The following is an 18094-nucleotide window of genomic DNA, read 5'->3' on the forward strand; positions in this document are numbered from 1 at the left end:
ATATTTTCACAAAGAAAGCTGCAACGAGCATTAACACGGCGATGCAAACAACCCATTTCAAACAGACATGTTTAGGATGGAGACTGCACCAGTTTATTTGAATGAGAAGAAAAGCATGTGCACACTCAAATCTATCTGAGATTGTTGTGAGGAAACTCATTGACATAATACATTCCCTAGCCCCTTACTCTAACCTTAACCATCACAACTAAATGCCTAACCCTTCCAATTTGTGAGGACCAGCAAAATGTCCTAAGAATGATGGTATTGAACTAAAACTGGCCCTTATAACTATAGAAAGACATGTGCACACACACGCACACGTTTGTACATCTATCTTAGTGAGGACACTCATTGGCATAATGCATTCCCTAGCACCTTACCCTAACCTTTACCATCACAACTAAATACATAACCCTAACCTGACCCTAATTATAACCTTAAAATCAAGTCTGGTGGGTCAGAAAGTGAGGACCGGCCAAAATGTCATCACTTTCCCAAAATGGTCCTCACAAAGATATCTGTACAAGAGCGCAAACACACACACACACACACACACACACACACACACACACACACACACACACACACACACACACACACACACACACACACACACACACACACACACACACACACACACACACACACACACACACACACACACACAGGTAAAAGTACATAGCTAATGACCAGTGCTATGCTCCAACATGGCCGCCAGAGGACACCTGAGTGATGGTGACGTGGGCCGCTCCCCATTCCTGAGCAGGTGCAGGTGATTTCCACAGGGAAATGAACCATGGACTCCACTCACACACTCACACACAAAAACACACACACTTCCTTCTACCTGACTCAGTGTGCCCAGCTCGCTGTCTGATTCTGGGATTATCCACAAACCTCTCGTTGTTTTTTTAATGGATCGTCTATCATGAGCGCGGAGCAGGGATTTCCTCCCAAACCCACTTCCGTCTGTATTCCCGACACAGAATGACCCGCAGTGATTGACCGGCCATGGAGGTCCAGAAGAGTCTGTCTGCGTGTTGGCGGAGGTTTCTGGCGTGTTTCAAGAAGCCGGGTCAGTCTAAGGGGGAGAGCGGGTCCGAGGACAAAGTCGGCGCGGTGATAGTGAACCCCGCAGCCCAGAGCCGCGCAGCGCCCCCCGCCGAGAGGAAGAGCTGGCGGCCGGCGGACAACTCGGGGGACTTTTACATCGCCCTGTACGACTACTCCGCTCGCACCGAGGAGGACCTCAGCTTCCAAACCGAAGACATCTTAGAGGCTCTGGACAAAAGCACTGGTGACTGGTGGTTTGCCAAAGCCGTCACCGGCCTGTCCGCCTCCAAAAAGGGATACATCCCCGCCAACTATGTGGCACCTGTGGAGAGTATCGATGCAGAACCGTGAGTATTGTTGCTTGTGATCGTCCTCCTTGTTGTTCCTCTATCTGAGATGATGGACACATTTGGAACGTCTATGGTAGAGGGTAACTCACGATACCAAACATGGGCCACGATCACGATAATATCAAGATACAAGAGGAAAAAGTGAGAGATGTGTGTATTTATTCACTGGGAGTTTGACAGAAACTGAGATGAAACCATGTCCAAAAAAGTGCATCGAGTCTCATCTCGGTGTCTCTTTAGTCTTTAACACTGTGTGTCTTGTCAATGTCCACACGCACCATCACTCCAATGTAAAATAACCATAAACTGACAAGAGTCCAAACTATAACTAAATATCTTAATATCAAGATTTAGTGTCAGCATATCTATAGTCCTATCTCGAGTCAGGACAACGATATATTACGTGATCGATATTTTCTCCCACCCCTAGTCTATACTAACAAATATACAGTAGCTGTCCCCCCACTGAGGTAATCCACTGTAAAATGTGATGGCAGGCCACATTACTCTGACTTTAGTCCTGATGTTTTCAATCATGGGTTAAGCTGGTTAATAATTACCTGTGAGCAGGAGGACTAAGCTCACAGGTTAACAATTCCCAGGAAGGTAGGGCCCAGAAACACAAGATCATAACTAGTGCACCAAAACCGCCTGTGCTTGATGGACGGTTTAATGCGTATGACTGCTTCTGCAAGAAAATATCATTTGAGCTGCATGTTGTCAATAGAATATTTTGTCCAAGACCTTGATATGTTGATCTGTTATCTAAATGCGTCACAGAAACGTCCAACCTGGTTCTTTGCATTGTCATCCTGCTCTGCACCTCAGTCAAACCTGTTCCTGCTCAGCTGAACTCTGGTTGTTCCTGTTTGTGTTTTCAAGGATAAATAGTTTTTCATTACCTCGACCCGTCTTAGTTGCCATTTGTCATAGTTTCACTTGAGTCACATGCTGGATGGGAATGATGTGAGACAGAATGAATAAGTGGGTGTTGCATAACACCGTGTTGTAAAAATCTTACTGCTTGTCGAATACAAACATATCTGAGGGTAAAGCCTTTTTAAGCTCAGGCCGTACTTCTCTCTTTTTCTTTTTAAGTGTTAGGGCTTTAGCTTTCCATTTGAAATGAATCATTTACTAATACATCAGTGCATTGTATTTCTTGTTTTAACTTACTTTTAATCTGTTTTTGTTTAATTAGGGCCAGATTGGCCTGCCAGGGGCCCTGATCCACCCCTGTTTGTGGTAATTGAACTAAGTACTTGTTTTAGTATAATGCATCATTTGAAATCAAGGTAGGAGTAAAGAATATCCGCCTTAATGGATAATGCTGGGTAGTTAACAAAAATGACAATAGTAATTTGTCCATTCATATTTTCCAACTCCCTTACCCTTTCTCTGGCTCTCAACCCCAAGGACATTGGGTCCCACTGATGATATTTATAAATAGCTCATGAATATAGACTTTAATAAAATGTTAAGTCATCTCCTAAAACAGCAAAGAACTATAGTTCAGAACAAATGTTTCAGAAGCAGAAAGAAATGCACTACTGGTCAAAAGTTTTAGAAAACCTCCACATGGAAAATTGTTAGGCCTTTCTGTTCTAATAAAGCATAGAACAAATTAAATGTAGGACTTTTTAATCTTTATTGTTAGTCTACATTTAGACTACTCAGACTATTCAGCTGCCAAACACACTTTTAATGTTCAATTTATTTTTAAAGCATCAAATCACAACGTAATTCTTCGATGTTATGGCACTTTATGTAATGTGGTTGAGACCTTACAATCTTATGGAGAAACCCAACAGCTGTGGGAACAGTGAGCAATGAGTATTACACTTGGCTACAGTGGAACAGTTGTGTAACAATAGTGATGCGTATACATGTGGTAATGTTACTAATGATAACAGCAGCAATGATGGCAGCACTACTGCTTTATCTAAACAATAGGGTAATAAATAAATAATATTTGAATAGTAGCGTCACATCTGAACCCTTCAGCTCTGGAGTAAGAGATACATGCAGAATGACAGAAGTGGAGGGGGGGGGGAATGTCACTAACTGTAGTTCCTTCCCTCTCGTGTGTTGCACACTTATAGTTTACTTTGCTCTCAGCTTCTGTTCAGTTCTTCCCAAACCAGCTCCATGAGGTTTGAGTCTAGAGTCTGTGCTGCTCGGTAAAACCTCCGTCTGCTCTCTGTTCTTCTAATATTGTGACTATTAGCTTGCTGTAGGATGAACCTCTGATCAACCAGTCTTGTAGAAGTATAAAGTACTACTTCCTGCTGTAGAGTAATGGTGCATCAGAGGGTGTACTAACACAGCCTTTGTACCAACAGAGTTTGTAACGAACAACTGGTTGGGACATTGTTGAAACAGTTTGCATACCTTTTTTAAGGATTAATTTGCAGAAGGAAAAGTGAATGTGAACCAGTTTTTCAATCCCTCAAAAAGACCCCTTTCTGATACAATCTATTTTTTTACTTGAGGTAATTATACAGTGGGCTTGAATTGCTTACATTTCAATGAAAACTTGAACAAAGCAGGTGCTCTAAAACCTTTGACCTTCAGTGTAGTTTATTTGTTGCAGACTACTTTCAGCAGCAGATGAATCCATATTTCAGGCTCTGTTGAGAATTTCCAGCAACAATAAGGTGTATTTGTGATTCAGTGTAAATAAGCCTCACTGTTTATGTTCATGGTAGTTAAAGAACACGTCTCCATTAGACAATGTGGTTCACTGATGTGTTGTAATAGCTTGAGGACAACAATGGCAGTGAACAAGTCTGTTGGAGGTTTCTTTAAGTTAAAAGGGATTTTATTTTCTCTCCACGGTTACAAGTGTTTGCTCATTGTGGGAACCGTTGGGTTCATTAAGTTATTAGTATTTATACTCAAACATGTCTGGAATGTGCTTGACCACCTTCTTTGCCCAATTTCTGATTTCCAGATGGTATTTCCCCGACACCAAGCGTCAGGATGCGGACAAGATGCTGCTGGCTGGAGGGAACCGGCATGGTGCCTTCCTCATCAGAAACTCTGAGACCCAGACAGGAGACCTCTCCCTCTCAGGTGAGCTAAGATTAGAAGCTAAATCAGCAACATCAGTTTTTAATAAACTTCCCACTGAAACCATAGCTCATCAATATGAACATTATGCTACAAAAAATGAAATGACACAATCTCCTGTATATTTTGTAATAACAAATTACATTTTCTCTAACAATGGAGAATTCATAAGAAATAATATCATACACCCCCCCTACTCAATTTGATACAGTCAGGGTTTTGGCGCTACAACTTTGCTTGGTTGGGTATATGTATAACCAATATGCTTATTAGCTAGCTAATGTTAACTTTATATAGATATTGCTATTTAACTGGCACTGCTGAATCACTTTTCTAACTTCAACTTTATGATTCTTAATATTCTTTTGGACTATGTTCATTGTGGTTATTGGCCACTGTTTGGCAGATGCTATAGAGACATTTAAACGCCAAATAAAAAAACTAGAAGAGCGCATAGCAGTCCGTTTAAATTCAATCTAGCCATACCAAATTGTACACAATTATAGATATCAGTCCCCTAGATATGGCAGTTTTTTTTTGTATCTAGATCCATGCATTATTTCCTGTGAAAATGTCAAAACAAAGTCTTGTTTTTCACTCTTTCATTTGTACCTGTCAATCAGAATCTTTTGATTGTGAAGGCGACATTCATGCATATGCACCTTCGCCACTTCCATAGATTGAATGAATTCTGTGGGAAAAGCTACTGAGAAAGTTTTAATAATTTCCTGGACCCACCCATTTATTTGGATCCATACCAAACTTCAATGGGTTCCTTCCAGACCCACACTGCATCCTTCCATCATATCTTGTGGCAATTCATAGATAAAAGCAGAGCTAAACAAAATCAGATCAAAGATTTTTATGTACCTGATTAATTAATAACTATGGATGACAGAAGATGTAGTTGGTGTGGGAGGGAATGAACAAACTCTTGTACAAGTGTATTATTTCGTATTTTCATTGATACAAAATCCCTGTAAACAACCATTATTGCATTAGCTGACAATATCGAACATCTTGTTGTGTGTGTCTTTTCGCATTCCTCTGCCTGTGTGCTTCTCTGCTTCTCCCCAGGCAAGCACTGTTCAGTGATTCATTTGTTCCGTCCCTTCAATTAAATGATTGATGATTTGAAGGTCATCAAGTTAAATAAATAGAGACCTCTGCTGCTATAAAAGCAGTGTGATAACTTTATCTCTCTGTCTCATCTAATCTGTCTTTTCACTGGCCTTGCTCTTTCCATTACAGACAAATTCTTTCCATGCTCAGTCACTAACACTCTAGTTCATTTCACAAACACTATCCATGGGTTGATTTACTGTTTTAGTGCATGAATTATTAGGTCAACACCTGTGAGGAAAACAGTTGAATTGAAAAATACTGGAAAATAACATAACTTTGTGTTTTCATATTATTTTTCTTATAATTTTTTGCAATATTGACATCATGACAATGCAGAAAGTGACCAGGCTTAGTAACTTTTCCAGTCAGATTTAACATAGACTTCTGTATAAAAATTCAGCAACAACTTTATACATTCTGTATTTTCACACACAGTGATGGGTCTGTTAAATAAAAGCATTGTGTACTGTCCTGGTCAAGATGTTCACTGCCACCTTACCAGTACAGAAATTATTTTAAAGTAAATTATTTTATTATTTATTGTATACTAAGAATGTTTCATGAAATGTCCAAAGTAACTCAACAGCAAAAAATGGTTCCATATTGTGAAATTAAAAATATAGAAACAAAATGTACACTGCACATAATTATTGGTACCCTTTTGATTCATTTAAAATAACCAATGATTGATAGATTTTCAGGAGGGGCTTTGCATGTTATTTTCACAATTGCAAAGACAAGATGGTGTCAGAAATACCATTATATTAAAAAAAATACTTCCAAACCCTACAATTCAATTACCAATGATCCTAAAATCACTGTTTGAACAGCCTGTAATGTTATTAAGAAGTTCCACAGTCATAAATTGTTGAAACTGTGCTTAGAAAAAAACTGTGTGTGTGTCTGCAAAGGTTTGTAGCGATATTGCGAAAATCACATGCACGATTTCTGACCAGCTTCAGGCTCAGCAATCTGGACTGTTGGTTTCAGCCTGTGCCACAGGTCTGGACAGTAACCACGTAGGGCTCCATGTTTAGGGCCAAGGAGGACATCAGTATTGAAAGAAAGGCACAAGAATGCAAAACTAAGAGTTTTGTTGGTTAATGTTCTATGGAGAGATGAAGCCGAATTAGAGATCTTTTGGAATGAAGTGCATCAGTTTATATGTGTCCAAAATAAAGCCCATAAAGAGAGAATCGTCAACCTACATTAAAACATGGTAGGCCTTTGATCATGATATTCTGATTTGGCCGGCAATTAATGTGTCAAAAGAACGATGACATCTAAGATTACCAAGGCATCTTAGAGTGAAATGTGTTATCTAGTGTCAAGAAACAATGTTTGAGTCTTAGCGGGACCAAACATCCAAACCACACATCAAGCATCACAAAACACTGGTTCAAAAGTAAAAGATGGACTGTTCAAAACTGGCCAATGATGAGTCCTGACCAAATCGCATTATAAACCTTTGGATAGAGTTGAAATCAAAAAGGACTCTTGCAAGTTTAAAAGAGCTTGAGCACATAGCAGAGAGACTCACAGCAAAGAGGTGCTACACAAATGTAGATGACTACAGAAACATGAGAGTCCATCCTTGTTGGGTTAGGGTTAGGGCAAACAAATAATCGTGCCTGGGTTACATTCTGTGTTGGTATAAATTTATTTTTTTCCTTTTTATTTTTCAGTAACCTTGGACATTTTATGAAAACATTCTTGCTTAACAAAGCAGGTTAATTTGTATTTGTTTCAGACCATATTCTGAATAATTTAGCATGTTTGCACTCAGAGGTGCCAATCATTTTACCGGGACTGTATTTTTGTATATCTGTAATGGACATTTATAGTCAACTCCATAAGCCACTGTACTGTATACATTATTTTCTTATAAGTAATTGATCAAATGACCACATGAACTGTGAAAGCTACCATTCATAGTGAAAAACACATAGAGAATTATCACCAACTGTGCTTCCCTCATCTCTTTCAATTCGCCGTTTGGATTTAATGGCTCAAAACTTTACTGACCTGGTTCAGTCTCACTACTCTCTTCAACCTCATTTACAACTGCAGCAGGTAGCTGCCTTCAACATGACAGGACTTGAGTCTCGGGCATAAACCTAGATGCTGATGTGTCTTTCAGTGCTGGACGGCGGGAAGGTGAAGCATTACAAGCTGAGAAAAAGGGAGAATGGTCAATACTTTGTGTCGACGTCGAGATGCTTTCCAACAATTAAGGAGTTGGTAGAACATTACTCCGAACAGGCTGATGGCCTCTGTGTGCGTCTGGTTGAACCATGCAAAAAGGTAAAGCACACAGTGCTGTACAACATGAAGTAAACACACCCTGTTTATGTTTCTAAATTCCATCATTACCTTGTTCACCTATTGTTGCTGTGTAAAGATAAATTATCATCTTGGTAAATGGTAACTCTTCCCTGTAGATGGAGGCTCCACAGACTCATGGTATGTCCTACAACACAGTGGACCAATGGGAAATTGACCGCAACTCCATCAAGCTGCTGAGGAAGCTGGGAGCGGGTCAGTTTGGTGAAGTCTTCGAGGGCATCTGGAACGAAACCACAGCAGTCGCAGTGAAGACCCTCAAACCTGGTACATGAAATAATAATTTTTATTTTCTCCCTCCGGCAAATGATGCAGGGGAATAATACGATTGAGTCTGTTTGTCCGAAATCATTTAGTTTCTTCTTCTCTGTTTTTGGCTTGGTGCTACACAAATAATAAGTAAAAATACACTGAAAGCTGATTACACTGATGATATTAGCATAAAAATTAATTATGTATCTGAGTGATATGGCGTCATCTTTCTGCTGATGCCAGTTAGCTGCAGCATTCGAAACAATATGGAGACGGGTTAGGTGTTTGACTAAGAGGTGGATGGAACTGCACTAACCTAAACAAGAATTTATGACAACATGTAGAACCTTGTCTTGTGAGAAAAATTTATAAAAATCACTCTCGGGTTTCAGAAAGACTATACTGTTCATTCCCTGTATTGGTATTAATTTAGATGAAGATCTGACCATATATGAAGACAAATGTATTTATAAACACAAAATATAATTCACTGCTTCTTGCCACTGCTTTAGTATTCAAACTTGACACCAGATATTGTGCATCACCCAAGCTGTTGCTAAATTTGCAAAAAAACAAAACAAGATCTCAAAATCACAGAACATCTTTTCAAGGTACCATGGATCCCGAGGACTTCCTGAGAGAGGCTCAGATCATGAAGAGGCTGCGGCATGCCAAGCTGATCCAGCTGTATGCGGTCTGCACCATGGAGGAGCCCATCTACATCATCACAGAGCTGATGAAGAACGGCAGCCTGCTGGATTACCTCCAGAGTAAGACGGCCTTGTTTTAATCTACACATGTGATTACTACTGCTGCTTTATAACGGGATCAGAGTCCAATGACAGCCCTGCTGCGGCTCTTTGAAATCAGTCTATCTGCCTGTGGCAAGGGTCAGTCTACGGCTGAACGATACGCCCAAAAATGATGTCATGGGTTTGTCAATTCTCTTCTCATTGAGGAAGAGTTTAAGACATGACTGCTAAACATGACTACGATATGAGGTAGAACAATGATGTGTTGTATCTCCTCACTGTGTTTATACAATGCATAAGCAATATATCAATGTTATATTCTTGTTGAAATTTATATTGCGATAATTGATATTATTTTAAGGCCCAACCCTAAATCAATGCAATACAGGGATTTAAACCAGAGAAAGAGAAGCAGTTTAAATTTTGAATCTAAACTTTATTTGCAGCCATACATATTTCAGCAGATGAGTTGAGGAGCAAAGGCCACATTTTGCACCAAAGTGATTTCATTGCTTAAGAGAAAATTCTGGGTATTGCAGGGGAAGTGTCTGAGCCTGCATTTGTTCTGTTGACACAATGTGAAAACCTTGGTTGCAACAACACAGCTTCCCTTCCACTCTCAGGTGTTGTTACCTCTGTCTAGGAGGTTATGTTTTCATTGCTGTTTGTTTGTCTCTGTCTGCCTTTCCATCCGTCTCTGTCTACAGGATTATTCCAAAACTAACACAAATTTCCTCGAAATAATGTTGAGAGGTTCCCAGTATCTCTAGTAGGAAAACCATTAAATTCCAATGTTTGGATTTTTTTTCACTTTCTTTAACATAGCGACGTAGGGCGTTTGCCTTCGTAGAGGTTGGCACTATCCTAGCGCCCTTCTAGTTTTATATGAGATAAATTGCTTGAATGGATAAATACAGGGATAGCATATGTGGTGCCCCATCAGCATAAGATTAATTCAGAGTCAGCTATTTTTTTTTCGACATAATATCAAATAATAATCAAATACCAAATAATATAACTTGCATACTTGCATTCGTTGAAGCCTTACCAAAACTTAAAACACGTACAGACTATTTCACTTCTGTAAACTTTGTGTTGTGTTGTGTTTTATTTTTTAATGATCATGAAAAAAAACTACAATTTTTACCCATCAATCTACACTCAATAACCCACAATAACAAATTGACTACATGTATTTAGAACTCTAAAGCTGAAATTTCTTAATTACTTAAGTATTCCGACCCTCTACTCATACTCGATATGCGTCTACTACTACACTGTGAGTTTAGATAAGTATACACCTGTGTGTATAAGGTCCCATATTTCACACTGAATGTCAGGGAAACATCAAGCAATGAAATCCAAGGAACTCCGTGCAGACCTCCATGATAAAACTGTCCTGAGGCGTAGATCAGGGCGTCTATAAAGCCATTGTGTTTCTGTGCCAGAACAAACGGGTATGGGAGGGGTAGTTGTTCACCAGTTAATCAATCGTAGAGTGTGTTGTTCTCTCGGAAAGATACAAAAACTAAAGTGTATATACACGTTGGCCTCTGTTTACATAGGTACCATGGCGGCTGCCAAAATTAAGTGTGTGTGTGGGAGAAACCCAGGAAAATAATAATAATTATAATAATAATACATTTTAGTCATAGGTGCCTTTCACAGCACTCAAGGTCACTTTACAAGGTGATTTAAAAACAGAACAAAAAAACTATATATCAAAAATATTAATAAAATGAACAGTGAATAAAACATTATGTAGGTTGTAAATGGCAAACAATCAGACTGAATATGACAGTTAAAAAAGATGGATTTTGAGGCAGGATTTGAAAATGGAGAGAGAGTCGATGTTACGGATGTCTGGTGGGAGGGAGTTTCAGAGGTGGGGAGCAGAGCCGCTGAAGGGTCTAGATCCCATCGTTCTCAAGTGGGCAGGTGGTACAGTGAGGTTGATGGAAGACCTGAGTTTGTGTCAATGTGCAGGAGTTCGGAAAGGTACAGAGGAGTGAGATTATGGATGGCCTTAAAGGTGAGGAGCAGATTCTTAAAAGCAACGCGGTATTTGACCGGGAGCCTATGAAGCTGCTGAAGGACAGGAGTGATGTAATTAATTAATAAAAGGGACACAATCATCCAGCATACAACAGGAAGTTAGTTATTGTAGTTTGGCTGTGACACAGAGCTCACAGAGGCCATAAAGGCACTTGATAACCCTTATCTCTGAACTTTGCATGAAAAATGGTACGCTTTCTCAGAGTCATCAATGGGAACGCACAGATTTTACTTGCACTGTCTGGGGATATTATTATATCTGATGTAAATGAATGTTCATAAAGGACCGTTAATGTATTGCCAAAAAAGGAAATACTACTAGCTAGCTGCTTTCAGACATGAACTCTAATAATCGCAGAATGCAAATGTCGGTGTCAGAGCTCCTGAGTTCCTCTGAAGTGTCTAACACAGACATGTCAAACTCAAGGCCTGCGGGCCACTTCTGGCCCGTGGTACAATTATATCCGTCCCACGATAAAATATCATATGTCTATCTTAACTGGCCCGCATCGTGAACCATGAACTGAACGAATCAGTTATGATGAACTTGAACGTGAGTGACGTTCACTCCAGCGAATGTATCCAGGTATGCTCACTGCGTACCTGTGTGAGGAGCTTTTCTCTGTGATGAAGACGAACAAAAACCCAGTCGTCTCACTGATGCACACCTTCACTCCATCTTGAGGGTTTCCACAGCACAGAACCTAACCCCAAACATTAATGAACTAGCAGCCAAGAAAAGATGCAAGACATCTGGCTCTGGCACATGTACACAAAAGAAGAATGTTGCCTACCTAAATATGTTTTCTTTTTGCGCTTTATCCAATATCATGTCTATCCTGTTTAATAAATGTTGATAAATACTTGTTTGGCCCTCGACGTAGTACCAGTTTTTGATTCTCTGTGATTGAGTTTGACACCACTGGTCTAACACTTGGCCGACGCAAAAATGAAAGAAAGAATAAGGGCAGACACCGGTTTTGATGTGCGGTTAACAAAAACAGGTGATCTGCGCAGCGGAACCTTCCAAAATAAAGCAACTTAAATAGCTTACATAAATTACTTTTGAATAGCCAAACTAACTGGATATAGTTGATGATAATAATACATATTTTAGTTCATTAGCTATATTATTAGCTATATATTGCTTGTTGTGTGTCTTTTTCCTTCTATAGTATCGATAATGGTAGAAACCGCCATATTTCCTTTGACAATAATCGTGGCACCGAAACGTCATATCGTGACATCCCTGCAATCAATGTAGCGAAAGAGGGAGCGTGAATGAGATTACAGACGTCCCTTGGTATAGGGATTTATATTTTTACCAATTATATCAAGGTTCATCAAAACAGGAAATTGTGTGTCCTGAATTGTGTGACTTAAGTTCCCAGGTCAGGTTAGTTTTTAGGCTCAGCTTCATCTCAGTTAAAGCAGTCTGACACACTGGAAGTTTTCTTTTCAGTTTTTCCTCAACAATCCCTCCGTGTTGTTAAACTGTGAACAGATGTCAAACTGCAGCCCACGTCAAATGTGTTGACTGCAGTGAGTTAAAATGCGGAGCCCACATTTGCACAGTAATGTAGTCAACCTACCTATTTTAGATCGTTTCATTATTCAACTTCACTTCTTGTAAGAATTTTAAAGCCAGAGTTCAGAACTCATCTTTAACATGCTGCCTAACGCTCAATTTTGCTTCAATGGTGGAGGTTTTGTTCAGAGTTAAAATGGGCTTTTAAAAAAAAAAAATTGACATTTATTGAAAAGGAATCTGTAAATATGTCGATGATGAAAAGAATGATGGGAAAGTAAAAGAAATGGATGGCAGTGGTAGAGTTGTCAAATGCTGGCTTAGTGCGACCTGGATTTTCAGTGTCACATAAAAACACTGTCGAAGAACACCTCACTCTCCTCGGTCCTGATTAGTATTTTGACCTGTCATTGGCTTCACATGTGACCTTCTGTACTGTACTACTGTGATAAATGTTGAGTTCACCTTGCAGAAAAAAAGTCTGTGGTGTGAGTGTCACTTCCGTTAAGAGTGATGGCCACTCTGAGCAGCGTTCATGAGGAGCTGATGTTTGATGCCCTGAGTCCGTGTGGTGACCCCATCAGCCATAATTCACCACACACCCTGAGACTGTCTTATATCACAGCTAGGACATGTCTCCAGGATGTAAAACATTGGATGGCAAATAACTGTCTGCAGTTAAATGACGATAAGATGGATATGATCTTGTTTTGACCTTCTCTTCACACATGGGCTGTAGAAAATCAGTACCACCTCACCGGCTCTGAAATTCACATTAACTCAGTTATGAAAGGCTGTTATTTCCAACTTAGAAACATTGTCAAACGTAAGCCCTTCTTCTCTTTTAGTGACCTGAGGTTTGTCTCAAATGCCTTATCTCAATTCTGGCTTGATTATTGTAATGCCCTGGCATCAGCCAGTTGTCCCATCTGCAGCTGGTGCAGAATGCTGCCACTAGACTGATAACTGGTACCTGGAAGAGAGACAGCATCTTGCATCTGTGCATTTTGGCTTCTGGTTAAGTATAGTATTGAGTTTAAGGTGCTTCTATTTCTTTTTAAAGCACTAATTGACCACGTCCCTAATTACATATCTGAGCTTTTTTGCCCCCTTTCTACTCCCCGATCCCTCAGTTCTTCTGATCAGCTGCTCTTGGCTGTTCCTTGGGTTAACTATTTACAATAGAGTGCTCCCCTTCTGTCGACATATCTACGACTAGACTGAAGACTCTTATATTTTTGCAGGCTTTTTAGTGTCCTTAGGTTGTTTTTATCCTCATATCATTTTTATTTTATTCTTCTTTGTGTCTTATTATACAGCAATTTGGGCAAATGCAGTTGATTTTAAATGTGCTATATAGATTAACTTGACTTGACATGTGCAGAGTCACAAATATCAAGTTTAACACATTGTCTCCACTTCAGCTACTACTATGCAGATGAAGGGGTGGGTGAAGTGTTTGAGTCCACAAATTACTTTGGAGTTTCAGTAGTAAACATTTCACCCACCCTTCCATGGGCAAAGTGGTGAGTAGATAATGAGTGAATTAAAATTTTGGGGTGAACTATAATAATAATAATAATTTTATTTGTATAGCACTTATCTAAACAAGGTTACAAAGTGCTTCAAAAAAAATCAAAGCAAAAAGAAGAATGAATTATAATAAGTTATTCAATTCAGGTCAATTTTAAGGGCAAAATCATAACGTAATAAGGTCAAGACCTCAAACTTTATAGAGAAACGGAAATGGATGAGAGGAGAGGTGGGTGACAAAGAGGGGAGAGAAGAGAGAGTGATGGGGGGGGGGGTGGACCAGGAACAGTTGTGTCATCACATTTGAGTAATAATAACTCAATTGGACCTTGGCGTTATTAGGTGTTTCAGCATTTTAATCGCAATAACGTTAAAAGCCGGACCTGAGGGTCAATGAGGCTAAAGGTAAATCGGACTGGCTACTGGCTTGTATGGCAGTACTATGAAAGGTGTGTACTATGTGGCCCGCTCAGTACATCAGTCATCATTACCTCTATGCCTTTTTAAACTAAACTAAATACCTACTCTCAGCCTCAGAAGTCGCAGGATCTAATGATTTCATTAACGTGTGTTTCAAAATTCAGACGGGAATCGAATTTGACACCTAGATTTTTAGCTGTTGGTTTAATATTGGTTGCCAGGGGATCGAGAAATGAAAGGGGCTCTGCCTGCTAGCTGGTCGGGACCCAAGATTATTACTTCGGTTTTATTTGAATTTAACTGAAGGAAGTTAAGTGACATCCATTCCTTAATGGCAGTTAGGCACTCTTTTAGGACACTCACGCGGCTGACGTTGTCTGGCTTAAAAGACAAGTAGATTTGGGTGGCAAAAAATATATCAAATTGTGATTCTTATTTAATGCGATTATTGATTAGTCAGATTTTGTGAGGGAGTCTTCACGAGTTTTCACTACAAGTAAAAAGGTGGAATACATCTTAAGTGTACAAGTTGTTCGACACAATATATTTGCATTGGTTACTGGTGTGTTTGTTAAATTTCCTGCCAAGACTCATTTTGTGTGTCTCTGCCTCGATTACAGAGGATAAAGGCACCACGCTAGCGATCTCTGACCAGATCGAGATGGCTGCGCAGGTTGCATCAGGCATGGCGTTCCTGGAGTTGCAGAACTATATCCACAGAGACCTGGCAGCCAGGAACGTCCTGGTGGGCGAGAACAACATCTGCAAGATCGCCGACTTTGGCCTCGCCAGGGTCTTCATGGTGGGTTTGACTTTGCAAGTTTAAACTGTATGTAGCTATATATACATACAACCTAATTAATACTCAACAACCCAAAACACAGGTTTATTACATCAGGTATTTTCCTCTTAAATCCAGCTTCGTGAAAGTGTGGATCTATATTGCATGTAAAGCTTTATTATGTGTCTTGTTTTGTTACTAGAAAGAGAATGAGAATGTGTACGAAGCCAAAGAGGGCACAAAGTTTCCGGTGAAGTGGACCGCTCCAGAGGCTATCCATGACAACAAGTTCACTATAAAATCTGATGTATGGTCCTTTGGAGTTTTGCTGTATGAGATCATGACATTTGGCCAGATGCCGTACCCAGGTACCACCTCTATCTCCTCATTATAAATCATTTAGAAACCATTCACTGAACATAATGATTAAAAAGTGTGATTGTTATTTCTTTCGTGACGGTTTATTCTCAAAACCTTCCACATTAGTGCTTGTTAGATCAGTGATCATGTTCCTCTGTTACTGTTTCAGCCATGACCAACTACCAAGTGGTCCAGCGGATTCCCCAGGGCTACAGGATGCAGTGCCCCCCGCACTGCCACAAAGTCATGTACGACATCATGATGGACTGCTGGAAGGAGAATGAACAGGACCGGCCCACGTTCGAGACCCTGCAGTGGAAGCTGGAGGACTACTTCGACCTGGATGTGACCTCGTATGACGATGCCAGCCGCTATTAGCAAACCAACATGTCTGGGACACATTTGAGCGAAACAACAACAAAAAACTCTGAACGCAGCAAAACAAAATCATACTCGTATGGAGACAAATATGGAGTTCCACTAAGTTTCATGAAGTAACTCATTGAAATGTAATATAAAATTCCTTGAACAGTTGAAGGATCTAAATGTTTGATATGCATGTGATAGAATACTGTGACTGTAACTGGCACACAGTGAGGAAGCTTTTGCTTCCAAGTGTGCTTAGTTCCGACACTCCTGGTCTCACTTTGCATGACAAAGGAATGCACTTTCAGACATTAAGCCTAGCTCTAAATTAGTCCTTAAATAGAAGAGACCTCTTGCAGCACAATCTGTCCATCTGGATGAACCTGTTCTTCTTGCACTCGGCATAGCTCACATTGTTTCCACCTGCAGAGCTTTACTGGAAGCTACTAGAGGGTGACTAATACTTTGTGTCTTTGATAGTGAGACTGAGGTGAGTCGAAGGTGCTGTCATTTCAGCTCACTCGTGGCTGCATATGTACTGCGAGCAACCAAGTTTATCTTTTTCTTTTTATTCCAATGTAGGCAACTGAATTTGGCCCTGGCAGCCCATTACAGCCCCACTAAATGAAAACACATTACCAATCTCTTTATTGACAAACTACAAAAAAATGGCTTCAATCTGTTCCATTACATAATATAACTTTCTCTCTCAATCAAGAAAATTCATAAAAATATATGGTAGGGCAAAGGGGAACGAAAGACTGAAGAATTATCTGTAGGTTGAACAACTTTTGCATTAAATGATTAAAGTAATGTTAAGGGATTAAATCCAAATCAAATTAAATCCATCCAAAATCGAAACAAAAGTATGTTAGATTTTTCCTTGGACGACATTGACATAAACACTCGATTGTAAAACTGTGGCAACAGAAACTGAATTGGTAGGTTGTTGTGTCTTCTCTGGTCAGGTCGGGGGCAGCCCCAGGATCATGTCAGTGGCCTTCTATCAGTCGTGTTTCAGTAACGAGATGCCTAAAAAAACAAAAACCATTTTCTTACTATCCATGTCCCTTCAACATTTTTTGATGTAAGGCTGAATATTGTTTGTCCTATTGATAGTTTTGGTTGCTATCAGTTAGCCGCACGTTTATCACAGTGTAACCAAATGTTAATTTATTGCGAAAGAAACAGTGAGAGTTGGATGATCTAATTTACTGTAAATGAGCTGCTTGGAAGTTTAGATGTTGGACGGAGATGTATTGATATAATTCAGATTTTGTCCATCAAACATTGTTGTCAGATGTTTGACCCCCCTTAAACATATGTTAAAGATTGCCAAACATGATGTTCTGTAAAATTGTGGCAAAAGTTATTATTTTAATTGCAATTAGTTTTTTTTATTTAGTTTTTTTCTCCTTGACACTGTTTTGGCCACAGTGTTTGGTAGTCCAGGGTCTGTATGGTGCCCTCATGCTACTACACCTTAAGCCACAGCACACTAACCTTTCTGCTTTTATGATCTATCACGCTCAGTCAAATGTTTTTTCAGTCATACTCATGTGGGACCTACAGTGTAATGGCTCAGTGACTGAACTATGCAACACTGGATTTATCCCTCCTTTTTTACTGATTCAGTTTGAAGTGTACAGCTGCTCTTAGATCTGTGGCAACAATCTTTCTAAGAACAACATGTTGTGTTGATCGATGTCTGACACGTTAACTTCAGTTGTTCTACCAGCCATCATCATGCTCTGATGATTTTGTGTCTTGTGTTCAGTGTCATGAACGCCATCCCTTTAATTTGTAACCAGGCCAGTGTTTATATATGATCATACTGTATTTTAACATAATTATCCTTTTATTGTTATCACAAATAAATGATTTATATTTAGTACAATCTTGGTTGTGGTATTTCATTAGAACTGAATTTTTTTACTTTGTATTTGTGAATGAGGAATATTGCTACATAAGAAAACAAGGGGATAATGCGGATCTCAGTCATGGTAGCAACTTTCAAAGTAAAGGCACAATGTTTGTTTTGTTGCTACAATGCTTTATATTGAGCTGCTTACATGTGCACACATAGACATTAAAGGGAGCT

General features: G+C 39.6%; 1 protein-coding gene across 1 annotated transcript; it reads left to right on the forward strand.

The window, feature by feature from the left end:
- Positions 1-710: 710 nt before the first annotated feature.
- Positions 711-17888, forward strand: frk (fyn-related Src family tyrosine kinase). Its single transcript, XM_034579250.1, has 8 exons — positions 711-1403; positions 4360-4481; positions 7744-7907; positions 8045-8213; positions 8810-8968; positions 15107-15288; positions 15470-15635; positions 15797-17888. Exons 1-8 carry the CDS (start codon positions 1015-1017, stop codon positions 16003-16005), a joined length of 1560 nt encoding a protein of 519 aa, XP_034435141.1. The 5' UTR covers positions 711-1014; the 3' UTR covers positions 16006-17888.
- The last annotated feature ends 206 nt before the right edge of the window (positions 17889-18094 follow it).

The sequence above is a fragment of the Hippoglossus hippoglossus genome, chromosome 24 (genome assembly GCF_009819705.1).
Source record: "Hippoglossus hippoglossus isolate fHipHip1 chromosome 24, fHipHip1.pri, whole genome shotgun sequence".
Lineage (NCBI taxonomy): Eukaryota > Metazoa > Chordata > Actinopteri > Pleuronectiformes > Pleuronectidae > Hippoglossus > Hippoglossus hippoglossus.